The following is a 14,995-nucleotide window of genomic DNA, read 5'->3' as shown; positions in this document are numbered from 1 at the left end:
CTATATATATATATAAATGTATATGTATATACATGTGTATATATATATATATATATATATATATATATATATATATATATACACATATGCAATATATATATAATATATATACATATACATATACATATATATATATATATATATATATATATATATATATATATATATATATATATATATATAAGATTCAGCGTATTCAGTAGTCCAGAGAGAGTTCAGATGCCTGTTATTTAAGAAAGAAATAAAATTGAGTAAAAAGATATCATGAAAATATCAATGGTTTATGATTAAACTAAGCACGGTACACTTTTAGTTATAACTGCTCAAGGTGTTGTGCAGGAAGAGTTTGAAGCTCCAACGATATGCTCGATCGAATATCCAAGTTGAAGATCATTTGGATTAGTCACGAGGTAATTAAGCATTTGCCATCAAATTTTTATGATCCATTTTTCCATTTTTCCATACCGTAATTTTCGGCAGTAACCCATCTGCTTGAATTACATAGCATTGTGAGCTGATGTATACAGTGGTGGTCAAATCTCATGCGACATGATTCCCATTGTATCCTCCATATTGTCGGACTCAACGTGACGTTTCCAAGTGTTAAACTTTTTTTCCTAATGCATTACATGTCTTAGAAAAGTTTGAATTCACAGTTAGCCCCATTTTCCTTATGGTTATACAAATATGATCCCTTTTATGCATTGGTATAATTCGTAATCTGTGTGATTTGAACTGATTTTCTTTTTTTACGCTGCTAAGTTCAAAGTCCGGTGTGATAAGGTTAGCGGTGCCATCAATGAAAGCACACTTACTTTAACCTGCTCCTCGGGCTGGTCAACATAACTACGTCTGCTGCAGTATGACAGTAGACCTAATAAGCTCAACACTCATAACAACATTTTCAAAAGTAGGAATATGAATTAAAACAAGTTTTCTTTGAATGTTGAAGCTTTCGGCTGTGTTTAAGCTGCTTGTATTTGCAAAATGTTTTATAGGCCTAAACAAATAATCTAAGCCTTCTGAGATGTAATCTGTTACTAATGAATTTATTTGTAGGGATTGCCTGTTCTTTGTCGAATACAATAGGAATATGAATTATAACCAGGTTTCTTTGAATGTTAAAGTTTTAGGCTGTGTTTAAGCTGCCTGTATGTTGCCAAATAATTTACAGGCCTAAAAAAATAATCTAAACCTGAGATGTAATCTGTTACTAATGTTTTCATTTGTAGAGATTACCTGTTCTTTGTGGAATAAAATATGATGATGATTTTGATTATATGGAGAATATGGCTATTAATCGAAATATCTAAAGTATTAATATCAAGACGTTATGGAACACTTGTTTTTCAACTGGTTTAAAATATTTCTTCTAAAGTCCTTCTGCTCGCTTTTGGTGTATAATTTATTCTTTCATAAGGTAAATTGAAGTGCAGGAATGTATAGATAACCTCATTTGCTTTCTGTCCAGAAATTAAGAGAGATGTGAATGTTAAGTGTAAAGAAATCTAACACCTAGGTCTAGGAACAATATCTTGGCTTTGACAAAAGAATAATTTCATAGGCGAATATTTACTAGTATGCCATCATTTTTGTATATAAGAAATATAACAAATAATTATGTATGAAAATCCAAATATTTCTCTAACACAAAGTAAATGTGTTCAAGATAATTTCATTGTCGCTACTCATTGTAGACCTACTTATGTTACACCAGGTGGTTGTTGTTGCAATGATACTAATGGTGCTTCACACATGCTCCCCTCACACGTTGATATCGGTGGGCGCATTCTACTTTTGCATATACTTAATTAAAATTTTTTCTGCGTTGAAGTGTAAAAGCAATCAAATAAGACCATTTCAATTTTATGCTTGCTTTGGAAGTATTATTAATGTCATGACAATTTTTTTCCTTTTTCTATTTAACATTTGAACCGAGGTTTGATGACGACTAAGTTTTGGTCGAATGCTTCCGTGATGTGTGAACGAAAAATGTGAAAATGTTTCGTAAGAGTTTTTTCTGAAATTTGGCTACACGTGACATTTTCTTAGAGTTTTGAAAAACGTGACAGATTTCACTCTTATGAAACATATTATGGCCATATTGTATGCAATAATCGCGTTTTTGCATTGAAATAACAGATAAATATGGAGCATGCTAAGCTGCCAGTTAGTGACTTTTGATAGAAATCGTATGGAGTCATGTCGCATGAGATTTGAGCATCCCTGTACCTCTTGGCGTAAGGTTCCTTTCCAGAAATTAAGATTTTTTTTCTGTTTTTACATGGAGGCTAAATAGTTAAGCATACTGTATTTCTGAGGTAAGTTGTATAATATGGCCATATCATTAATAACAACAGAAAAAGGTATAAAAGACCATTGATCTAGGCTTGGAAGTAACGAAACAATCGACAGAACAAAAGCCCGATTTTGTTTGAAACTGTGACATAATTATCAAATCCAAAGCACAGGAGGTAATCACGATTCAAGTTCATTCAAATAAAGCTGTTCATAACAGCACTCAAAGTATAACTGAGAGAAGCTTCTCTCTAGTTTTGAATTGAATTGGATTTCAGTGGTCAATCTAGGTCAAGATTTTGCAGTCCAGTGGTTCATTTCTTTCCTCAGAGTGATCGCCAACTACATGATGTGGAGAGTAACCGCAGCCTCTGTGGGATACTTGAATGAAGCAGCCAGAGACATCCAGCTCGCATATTCCAAGAAGCTTGTTGGAAAGGGAACAAGGGAACCACGCTGGAAGGAATGCATGGGATCAGTCTCTGGAAGGTGAAGGCTCTCGATTTTTATTCACTTTTGACAAACACTCGAGCAGTCATCTTAGTCTGCAGTTAGTATATCATCTCGAGAAGCAACTAAGCTATTGAATACTTAATTCTGTCTTTAACAATCCTTTGCACAAGTCATCCCGCTGTAAGAAGTGTTGCTTATGTGCCAAACAAATATCTTTTCTTCCAGCCTTTCTCATGCTGTGGGCTCCATGTACGCCAGTACCTTCTTCAAGGAAGACGCTAAAGCTGCAGCCGATGAAATGGTAACCTACATCAGAGCAGAGTTCGACAAGATTCTTCATGAGATTGACTGGATGGACGAGACGACCCGCAAGAGGGCTCTTGAGAAGTCCACAGCCATCACTCCACACATTGCTTACCCCCCAGAATTGCTTGAGGAGCAAAAGTTGACCGATTTATATGAGGGAGTAAGTATTCGATGTTAAAAAAAAAACATTAGAAATTAGAAAGTTCGGATTATAAGTCATAAGCGCCGTTTTTACACAAAACTTTCTAGGCATAATTCAAATACATTTAGTCCCCCTTCATTATGACTTATCCACGAATGTTTGATGATGTTAGTCGACAATATTTTCAATTGCAATTCAGTTGATCCTGTCGGTTATTGTACACTTGGTGCTGAATGGTTTAAGGTCAGTAGCTTCGAATTAATATAAGATTTGGATCAATATCTCATGTAAACAAATAACAATCTTTTTTGTTTATTTTGCAGCTTCAGATATCCAGTGGTGACCTGCTGGAGAATATGCGCAATCTGACAGTGTTCGGAACTGACTATTCCTTCAAGCGGCTTCGCGAGCAGATTGATAAAAAGGACTGGAAGAACCACGGAGCGGCTGCTGTTGTCAATGCATTCTACAGCCCACTTGAGAACTCAATCCGTTAGTATCTACTACTATTCACTTACGGTTTCTAGACACTCTGGCAGCTCCTATTTTCGTGTAACGTTTTCTAGACACACTGGCAGCTCCTATTTTCTTGTAAAGTAAAATAGCCTCTTTGAGTTAGTCTGTTCATTTCACTTGATTACTGGCTCAGTTATTTTTTCTGTTATGAAAACAAATTGGTGATTAACCGTCAACTTATCACCCCTGCTGGCTAAACGAACATTCTGATTATTTGATTATAAGTATTATATCAAATAACTTACAGAAAATAATTAGGAAGTTAGATCTTGAATTTCATAAGCATTCATGACCAAAAGTTCATTCAAAGTGAACGAATCGTAAAAGAATATTTTTAAGGGAAAATGTGAGATAGCCCTTATGGGCCTTGCTAAATTCTGCATCTTTTCCATATTAATCTCATGGCTGTTAGCTAGTTGTTTTATACAAGATTATCCTTGCTCAAAGACTATTCATTCAAAGCTAATTCCTGATTTTGAAACTGGCGTCATTATAGTCTTATATTATTTCGTATTCATTTCGGGCCTTGGGTGGATATCGACCATGGTGTCAAATAAGTAAAGGTAGTATTAAGTCCAAAAGTTCACTAGTCTCATTAAGTCTTTAAAATTAAAGCAGATTTTGAAACTGACGTTATTATAGTCTTATATTATTTCGTATTGGTTTCGAGCCTTGGGGGGATATCGACCATGGTGTCAAATAAGTAAAGGTAGTATTAAGGTCTAAATGTTCACTAGTCTCATGAAGTCTTTCGTTGCTTTGTCAGTTTTCACTGCGTTGTAGGACGATTAATTTACCGTAAACAGTTAGCACCATATAAAGAGGTAGCATAATATTAATTGATGCAAGTTAAGTCCTTAAGCGTGCCACCTTGTGTCCAGAGGGCGCCCTATTCTTGTGTTAATAGATTTTTCATGATTCTTAAATCCTTTATGCTTTTGTGTTCTTCGATTGATGGGACTTTTAAGCTCGTCTTTCCATACTTCTGAATGACGAAATTGTTTAGCAAGTTCAGGTGCTATATTAGGAATTCATAAGTGAGTGTTCACTAAATGAATAGAATTGAGGGTTTTAAGCTTTTTCTGAATACAGCTATCATGTTTTTATCTGCAATAAACGGTCTAATGGTAGACGTTTATATCCGATGAATTGAAAGGAAGTTTCTTACCGGATGCACTTGACACGGAATATTAATTCATTGGTCTCTTTTTCTAGAATTCCCGGCCGGTATCCTTCAAGGAACATTCTTCGAAGCTGATAGGCCTAAATATATGAATTTCGGTGCCATTGGATATGTCATAGGCCACGAAATTACTCACGGATTCGATGACTCGGTAAGTGATTGTTTTAATACCCTGGGGGGGGGGGGTGGGGTATATTTATAATATATTATTTATATATCAATATACAAGATATTATTTATAATAGAATATTATATATAAGAATTAATTAATATACAAAAAATATATTAAATATAATCATCACTATATTATATAATTATATTATATATATAATAAATAGACATAGCATAGATATACATATATATATTAATACACACATCACACATATATATATACATATATATATATATATATATATATATATATATATATATATAGATAGATAGATAGATAGATAGATAGATAGATAAAAATTATTTACAAAAGATCGATAATAAGCGACAGCCATAATGTTTATGCAAAATGAAACTCAATCTCAGTATCAGAAAAGGTCATCAAACCTTTGTTCTTTGTACAATCTAACTGGAAACAGTCTGGCTCAAGTTAGTACCCACTGGAAACGCCAAGTATACAGAAGTGTTTACAAAGCCGAATGAATAATTTTGCATCATTGACAAATGCAGAGTCATTTTCAGTTCTCAATAAGTGATCCTTGATTTACGTGGTTGAGCGGATTGTTTCAACCTTGGAGAGACTTCAGATCTTTTTCAGAGACTTAATGAACATTCTCTCTTCAAAAAGGGCCGTCAGTTTGATGCCAACGGAGACCTCAGAGACTGGTGGGAGAAAGAGACCAAGGATAAGTTCATTGACAAAACCAAATGCATCATCTACCAGTATGGCAACTACTCTGTTCCTGAAGTTAATATGAATGTAAGGAAGTACCCTGTATTATTATTATTATTATTATTATTATTATTATTATTATTTAATTTACACTAGTTCCAGGTTGTAGTTTTCATTTACCCAAGAGATAATGTTTGAAATTAAATAGCATCTATGTTTGGAACAAACAGGACAGGCCAGAGGCTTTCAAAATGCAAGGATCAGGAGAGGAGAATGTTCGTATGTAAAAACAAGGGAAAATAAAACTATCATAGATACGTATATAACATTAAATAATAAAATCTAACTTTTAGGATTCATGGCATTACTGTTATAGCCTGGGCCAACAAGTCTTAGATTCAATGTCGTGTCGTGGCAGCCTACCGTTAGGAAATGGTCACACTGTTGATCCCTGGGTTTCCAGGGTACTTTAGTTGGTTGTTTCTATTGTGCTAAATTGATCTTGAAAGGGGGAATTTTTTTTTCCTTATCTGAAACGTTTTCTCTTTTCTCAGCTGAACGGCATCAACACCCAAGGGGAGAATATAGCAGACAATGGTGGAATCAAGGAGGCTTACTATGCTTACAAACAGTGGGCTAAGGACAACGGTGAAGAACAGCAGCTGCCAGGCATGTCATACACAGCTCACCAACTCTTCTGGCTCTCTGCAGCCAATGTGTGGTGTGGAAAATACAGACCTGAAACCCTGAAACTGCGCATCCTGACGGGCGCACATTCACCCGCGCAGTTCCGCGTCAACGGTCCATTCAGTAACCTTCCAGAGTTCGCCGTCGACTGGAAATGCCCTAAAGGCTCCAAACTGAACCCGCACCACAGGTGTTCTGTTTGGTAATAAAAGTCATTTCGTCAGTTGACAACGCGGGAGAGGGGTCGGTAGGGAGGGAGGGAGGGAGGGTGGGACGGGGACTGGGATCAGAAATAAACAAGAAAAAGCGAAGAACGTTGCGTCTTGAGATTTGTCTTAGAGTTTTACACCTTAGAAATGTCTTTGGTGCTTTATGGTTGCTATGTGTAGAGATGTAGTCTGCTGTACCTACACTCCTTTCGGTTAAGCCGCCCTATGACGCAAACTCCCGGGGACGATATTCTGTAGTTATTATGATGACCGAGTTGTTTTTAGAAATCGAGCTGATGACCCGACAGTGTTCACTGAATGTGCTCTCGCTAGAAGAAGGGTTTCTTGTATATTTTTTACCCAGGTTTGCAATCCCCGGCTGGGCCGGGGGGCAGAAGTGGAGTGAAAGGGAGGATTTTATAAAGTATGTAGTAGATGTACTCATTGGGGGAGAGATCTATATTTTTACCGGTGTACGTTGACTCCAATTTGAGACTGCTTCGTCAAGTCAAACTTGAGTCTATCCCTTTTTGGCTGCCTGATTTTTAATTTGAGTACAAAGGGATATATTTCATGTCGTTTTAGAATTTCGGAAATAATTTTCAGAATCGCTTTTGCTACGGTAGTGACGCACATCTTGATTACGTATATTTATTATAATCTTTTTATTTCTTCCTATTTTTTTGTTGAAAATCATTGTCATGCATAATGAAAGTTGGTGGTGCTCTTGAACAACGTCTATCTCAAATTGAACTGCAAGTTCGCTTAGAAGCGAACTTCCTTCACACACACACACACACACACACACACACACACACACACACACACACACACACACACACACACAGAGTCTCCTTGCAGCAGCATTTTTGCTGGAGTGTTTCATGGATCTACTTCAGTTGGTTAAGTAAGAAGTTTCTTGTTCCTTACATTTTTTGGGGGGGATGTCTGTATGCTGGTACATTACATAAATAAATGTTTTTCTTTAAAAAAAAATGCAAAGCTTTTACTTCAGGATGTTCCTTGTACTTAATTTTTCTTTTATGAGCTGGCATGCCTTAGAGAAATTCTGATTTTATCTGTTAACTTTTTAAACATCATTATTCCATTCCCCTTCCTTCAGCTTTTGCTTTAGTTACTTAAGTGTTTTTATAGGTTGTTTTATAGCAAATTTATTTTTACACATTATTTAATTCTTTCATTTTTAATCGTAATCAGCTTTTAAAGTCTTCGGATTTTTTCTTTATTTTTTACAATTTATGGGTGAGACAGTTTTGTCTCTCGTTTTAACCGATATCGAACTCTTGTCTGATCGTACAACAAAAAGATGTTCTACCTCAACAACGGCCGAAGAGCGCTAGAACACCCTCTCTGCATCTGTCAACGAGGGAACAAATATCAAAGCCTATTTGGAATTCGCAGAGGAGGAGGAGGAGGAGGAGAGGAGGACTGTTCCCAGTTGAAGTTACTCTTGGACTTTTCTTGCCGCTACTCCAGGACCATCGTATCTGGACGGTGTCGTCTTGAACAGAAAATGGGGGCTGTCCCATTTGGGTTTTTATCTTGTCAGCATCCATTCTTTTCTCTTAGGAAACCTCCTTTTGGATTTCATGATCGAACTGCTGTTGATGATAGGGATGTGCAGAAAAGGCGACAAGCCGTGACATTTTGCAGTCGAGAGCTTTTAAAACATTCTTCCACATTCCTGGTTCACTCTGCAGACGACTTTTCTTGTCAGATGTAACGTCGACACTTCAGATCAGCGTTGCAAGTTCACTGTATTGTATCGTTGCACTTGGAGTTTGCCAACTTCAAAGCTCAACTTGTTTTGATTTTATACGATGGCGAAAGTGAATTCTGTACTCGGAGGGTTGGTTCAGCAAAAGGCAGTTGAGTTAATGAGGAATATTGGAAACAGCCTGTAGTATTTGTGTGTGGAGAGAAAGGTGCTAATTTCTAGGAGCAATCTTTGGCTTTTGAAAAGGCGTCTACGAGGTTTAATTATAAAGGCACATGCTTTTCATTATTGATTTAGGCATTCATATAATAAGCGAAAAGTTGTGTTAAGACGCGTGTGGGTATGCGTGTCCGTTTAGGCTACATGTAGTTTGTGTTTGCACACAGTTGCGTATGCATGCATATTTTCCCGAGCATAATGTACATCGTGACTGCAAGCATACGTACACCATAATAAGAGTGTCATTCGAGTCAAGTGAAAAAGTTCATGACTTGTTTCATATCCGCCGCACACACGCAAGACTTTGACGCTAAGAGAATTTTTCACAGGGAGGAATATTTTCATAAAAAAAGCACTATTTTTAGAAATGTTACGTACGAACTCCAGATAGTCATTATTTACATATCTATATTGGTAATGTAAACATAGATGAGGAAATCTTTTGTGATTTGTATAGTAATAAAGTGTATGTGTATCTTGTCTTTTATTACCACTTCGATTCGTTTGGTAGTCCTCGGGAATATTTTGTCAATTAAGATTTGACAGAAGACGGCCTGACATTTAAACAAAGGAATGAGCAGTGCAAAAAGTAACTGTTAGTCATCTTTAGTCATCATCAGGAAAGTGTCGTCGTTAACCATTCAAATCACAATCGTGGGAATAAATTAATTATACTGAATTATAAATTGAACATTATAAATTATCAGTTAAGCCGTAAACCATTTAGATGTAACTGAATGGATTAGATCTTTGCCTCTTACAATCGCCAGGGGTCTTGTTTTCATTTGGATTTGAATCCAAGCTTTAATGAGGTGAAAGGTTAACGCGCTCAGTATGTAACTGGTGCTTTTTATCTATCTCTAATGCTTGCTATTCTACTTCAGTTGTAGTTCGTCAGGGCAGTAACGCATCCCCCTTGTATTTTAGTTTGTACATGAACTGACCTCAATAAGCTGCTTAAAGAAAATCGTAATCCTGATGGCCTCTTGTCATGGCTGCATTTGGTAATTTTGATGGATGATCCAGTCCTCCTTGCCACAAGCAGAATAAACATTGTAAATGAAGTATCTAATGAAAATGAATGAAGCTAAAACTAAGTTTGTGTTAACAACTGGACTGAGCAGGATCAGCAAACAATTGAGGTTGATGATCTTGAAATGGAGATGCTGTGTGCTCATTTAACTTCAGTTAGTAGTGCTGATGCTTCCATGTCATCTTCGGTTATGCCTCATGCCCAGTTCAGGGTGGCAAATGTCAATCAAATTGTTAAGTTTCTCGGTAAAAAAAAAAAATCCATTTGTCGGCAAGAAGAGCGCCATGGATGCTGCTTTAATGTCTGCTATTCTATACGAGAGTGAGTCTTGGCTGAACACCCATAATAAAACTATAATTGGGCCACTGAAACTGCTACTCGGTGTTGGAAAAACAACAAACAACTTGTAACTATGTATATTGAATCAGGATATCCACCGCTGCAGGACTCTAGGCCGAATTGGCAATGAAAGTTCTCTACTAGTAAAGTGTAGTACTGCGAGCGGTCTGTAATGAATGAAGATGGTCATAAAAACCGCACTGAATGAAAGGTATAACACCCGAACATATCTCCAAGGTCTGTTGATTGATAGATTGGTTAGTTCTTACTGGCGTCGCAACGGCGAGGTTATTGACGTCTCCAAGGACTGATCAATGCAAGAGCAGGTGACGCCAAAGTCGCACTATGGAGACGTTGCAGCTTCATGGTTCAGAATCATCCAAAACAATGGCATACAGTGACGTCAACACAGTTCTCTCAGTTCACGATACTTATTTGGTTGAGCACAGTACTACATCCCCCAACATGAGAGGATTTAATTTACCTGATTTAGACTTTCATCTCGCTCCCTAATCCGATGCAGGATTGGCCAATAGCTCGGAATACCATTTTAAAGTATCGGGGACGGACATATTTTCGGATCATCGTGGTAAGTCAGAACAGTGTAAAAATAACACGTTTATTGATGTCTTCGTATGTATGAGAAAATTATCGGGAATTGCTAAAAAGTATTCATTGGCACGTTGGATGTTAGTTACTTTTTTTTTTCTTTTAGATTATATTTAGTTTTCTGCTTTGCAAAGAAAGTTGTAGTAGTTAAGGTTCTGCTTAAAACGATATAAGGTTTTCGTTTATTTAGCTGCATCTAGTAGTTTTAAAGATTAAAATACTGAAAATACTGTATGTATAGCATAGTTTCATAAACTCCCTTGGACTGCTGGCCGGCAAAAAGCTAGAATTACCAACGTAATTTGACTAATCCACATATTATTATAGTCTAAATTATGGCAAAACTGAGAGAATATTATATAAAGAGAAGAATTTCTTACCTTATACGTCGCTTTAACTTTGGCAAAGGCGCATATAAATGCCATTTTCATCTCGACTCCTGCTTCCACAGGGTGTGACTATAGGGTGTCAAGACTGCAATTCTTTTAAGTTTTCACTTGACTAAATGACTCCAGAAAATAATCACTAGATGCGTTCTAATAGCACATCCCATAGTGCATTTCGTAAACGCATAACTTTCAATGATTGAGCGTATTTTATTTTGAAGATAGTGGTCAGAATATACACGAATTTTACGAAGCTGATAACCTAAAATAATGATAATTTGTCCTTCAAGTTTCTCGTAACCTTGGAAAAGGCTATAAAGATTAAATTATCTCCTAAGACTGTACTTAAGTCAGAATATCGTCCATATTAATGTCAGATAAAGAAAAATAATGATAAATATTTCAGGAAATACTTAAAATGATAGGTTTACTGGTTTTGAAAACAGAATTGCCAAGTGCACTTGTGCTTATAGCTTTTTTTTTTTTTTTTTTTGCAGGGAGAATTTGGGTATAATTCTTACGTAATGCATGCAAATTACATTTGATTAAGATAAATGTCATTCCATTTTAGTTATTCATATCACCAGCACTGTTTCATCACTTCCCATCGTATCCTCGGAATTTCAAGGTTGGCCATTTTGAGTACCAAATTCCTTCGTACTCTACTTTCAAGATTTCGTATTTCCCCAAATTTTGATAAACTCGAAACATACTTTCAACCAGAAATAATGATTCCATCGAATATACCTCCAAATCTGCAAAGTTTTAATGAAATAGAATTGAAAGGATTCATAACGTTTTCAATAAATACCTACTCCTTGATAAGTATAAGCCGTGAGTGCCAACGTCTCAAACTTTAAAACAATATCATTTTCAGCCTTTTTTCATCGTTCACTAATGTTTGAGTCGCAAATGATGAATTGTTTTCAACAATATTCAATTAACATCTTTAATTCCTTGATTCTCGTAAAGAACAGTGCTTCATCTGTCCTTGATTACATGGTAAAGCCTTTAACTTGTTTGCAATCCTGCCTCCTCTTTGTACAAGGAGCAGCCACTGTATGTTACCAGAAAGAAAGTTTTGTCTTCGTTGAAAACTTTTAATACTGTTCGAAATGTGTCCATAATTAAGGATCAATTTTAGATATTTAAAAATTATTTCTATAAGAGTTATCATACATATTATTGTAAGATTTATTCTTGGTCCTACTAGAAGAATATTTAATAGTTTCGTCTTTAAACAAGTAAACGTCATCCATAGATTGGCATAGCACTCAACAGATGTCTTTGTGTATACCACGCTGAGAAACTATTTCAAGATGAAAAAAAATCTTATTTTGGTATTACTAGCACGTAACACCTTTTATTTAATATTAATAGCAAATGAAATTCTCCTTAGTTTTACAAGAATTACTTTTTATCTTATAATGATATAGATATCTTTATCTTTAAAAAGATTTAGCTTGATTTATGTAATTTAGGCTGAAAGCAGACAAGATTACTATAGTTTACAATATAAATATTTATACGTTTTCTATTCGTATGGAAAAATTGCTTTTAGAAAATGGTATTATAAAATCTTTGGATAACTATACAAATTAGCTCTCTCTCTCTCTCTCTAATGTAAGTTGAGGAACTATATGGTTAATCTAAGTCTCTCTCTCTCTCTTTCTTTGTTATTTACTGATTATTCTCTATGATTATAAGTATGTCCTGACTTTTTAGTAACATATAACGGAAAGGCTTTGTTTTAGAATTAAGTTCTTGACATACATTATGCAATGCTTGTTTTGATATCTTCTATAAGGTGAGAATCCAGAAAAGGTAGATTGTGCTCTACTGTAGTTAAGATAAGACTCTTGGCAAACTGAGTAGTATTAAACCTGATGCCAGAACTGACACACGTTCATCACATTAGAGCTGCTCAGGCTTGGCTTATTGTAACTGTTCACCCTATTGTTATATAGCAAAGCGTATCTGGGTTAATTTGATACATTTAATACACAAGTCATGAAGTCCAAAGGGTGAAGTCCCTTGGCATAACCTCCCCTCCCCCCATCAGACCCCCAGCAGACACTGGCTTACCACTGCAGTGCAATGGCAGAAATTTTGATGCTTCCCATAACCAATCTTGTACCACATCTTCTGAAATAGATAAATAACTGCAAACCCCTTTTCCTTTTACGATTAATAACCTGCATATTGGCAAAGTTTAATCATTATGTATAAATATTTCAGGGGATTTTCTGTTATTCTAATTCCCTTATCTGTATTCATGCATTTAACTATTAACTCCCTTCTTTAATAAATACTGAAGGTAATACTGATCCATACAGATGTATCTTGTGAAAATGGGGCTTAGTCTCAGTAGCCAATGGGAAATCGTTTAAGAGAACGCTTTGCCAAAATCCAAAGATTTCAGCCAATAAAAGGAGGCGACAGAAACACTATGTTGTAAATTTATTTGTACATATACATTTTCTAACCTTTAACGAAGTCACTGCTAAGAGCTACAAAGTAACTATACCCCATTTTCTTTAGTATAAGCTCTGCAGAAAAATTAATATTATATTTTGAATAACTTGATTAACTTTACTTAGCATTTAAAATATTTGATAGATAGATTTAATAAATAGATTTAACTGTCCCTTCAAATTATTTAAGAAATTATTTAATTGATTTGGGGAGTGATAAGAACCATTGACCTGACATAGGCCTTTTCGAGGGGTAAGCTTAGGCCGGGCGCGGGTTTTTTGGGTCTTGTTTAAACAGACGGCGAGCGAAGAAGGGCGACAACTAATTTCGGCGACTTCGCCCTTTTAAGTTTAATTTACGTTGTGTAGGGTTTAGAAATTAATAACCCTTTAAATAATAGGTTTGTATGATCTCCTTTCCTGTTTGTACCTATCCTAAAACCTCATCCTATCCGAATATCCTTATCTGCAATCAAACTTTTAACAGCCTTCGTCACTGATCGGTATCGACGGAAAATTCAGTAAGTGGAATAACATTTCTTATCAACGTACCAACTTTATTTCCTACGAATGCGATTAGAGGTCGCTGGGTTTGCTGATTAAATATATAGGATTTGTTTTTTAGTTTACGCGTGAATTAAGAGGTGTGTGTCCAAACTGGGTTAACTTGAAGGTAGGTCAACATACTAATTTTCCACAAAGACTAGACCGCCATTATTGGACGGCTGATTTGAACCAACAGACTTTTCGTTTAGGAAGCGGTTTCGTCTTTTAACGTTTAACTTACGTATTTAACTTAACTTACTTATTCAAGACGTAATACACTGTTTTCTTTACCTTGACTAAATTTTAAGCCCTTTTACATAGTTAGGCTATTGTAATATTGGAGTTTGTGAGAATTAATTAAGCATAGACTCAGATTGAATAATTTTACAAAGGCTTATATAATTATATGGGCGTAGTAATAAATTTAGTCGAAATTAGGTCTGTCTGTTTACTTAGCATTACTATTCGGGATTAGTTTACTTTAATTTTACTTTAACCGGGTCGGAACTTAATAGAATTCTGGGACCAAACTGAACTACCCTGGGAATTTTATGGCCTTGGTTTGATTTATTCATAGTCCTATTTAGATTAATTGCATTTACCTGAATTACTTTTACCGGAATTTAACTAGCCTACTTAAGCTTACCAAGCAATTATTAATCCTTTGAATTTTCTGGCACAAGTCTGAAAACACGTTAGGCGCACGGAAGAATTGTGTGCTTAACAGCCCGTTTTATACCATTTACTAAATTACTACTAGAGAACACTCAGTGGAAGAAATTACCCTTGTAATTTTGTAGAGTATATTCCTTCGATCTTCCCACTGAGCGAAACAAATTTCCCACACACTAGTTATGGTGTAGGTTTCTGGTTGGTCAAAACAATTCCTATCCTGTTTGTGGAACGGAAGGAATAATACATACTCAGTGTAGGTTTAAACTTCAAGGGAAGTGGACGTTTTTGTAAACAAGTGCACACGAGAGGAAAGGAATCTGTAAGAGCAAAGCTTTCCC

General features: G+C 35.7%; 1 protein-coding gene across 6 annotated transcripts in view; it reads left to right on the top strand.

Annotated features, from left to right (window-relative positions):
• Window positions 1-9,070, top strand: part of LOC135202217 (neprilysin-2-like) — a 245,581-nt gene extending 236,511 nt beyond the window's left edge. For all 6 annotated transcript variants that reach the window (XM_064231479.1, XM_064231480.1, XM_064231481.1 and 3 more), the window contains exons 9-14: window positions 2,629-2,787; window positions 2,977-3,217; window positions 3,523-3,691; window positions 4,931-5,049; window positions 5,698-5,829; window positions 6,297-9,070. In XM_064231479.1, the coding sequence (XP_064087549.1) occupies window positions 2,629-2,787; window positions 2,977-3,217; window positions 3,523-3,691; window positions 4,931-5,049; window positions 5,698-5,829; window positions 6,297-6,635 (1,159 nt within the window). In that variant the 3' untranslated portion in view covers window positions 6,636-9,070. The remainder of the gene's footprint in view (window positions 1-2,628; window positions 2,788-2,976; window positions 3,218-3,522; window positions 3,692-4,930; window positions 5,050-5,697; window positions 5,830-6,296) is intronic.
• The last annotated feature ends 5,925 nt before the right edge of the window (window positions 9,071-14,995 follow it).

Source organism: Macrobrachium nipponense, chromosome 30 (genome assembly GCF_015104395.2).
Source record: "Macrobrachium nipponense isolate FS-2020 chromosome 30, ASM1510439v2, whole genome shotgun sequence".
Classification (NCBI taxonomy): domain Eukaryota; kingdom Metazoa; phylum Arthropoda; class Malacostraca; order Decapoda; family Palaemonidae; genus Macrobrachium; species Macrobrachium nipponense.
Note: the sequence above shows the minus strand (reverse complement) of the source record. Positions and strands in the feature narration are given on the sequence as shown.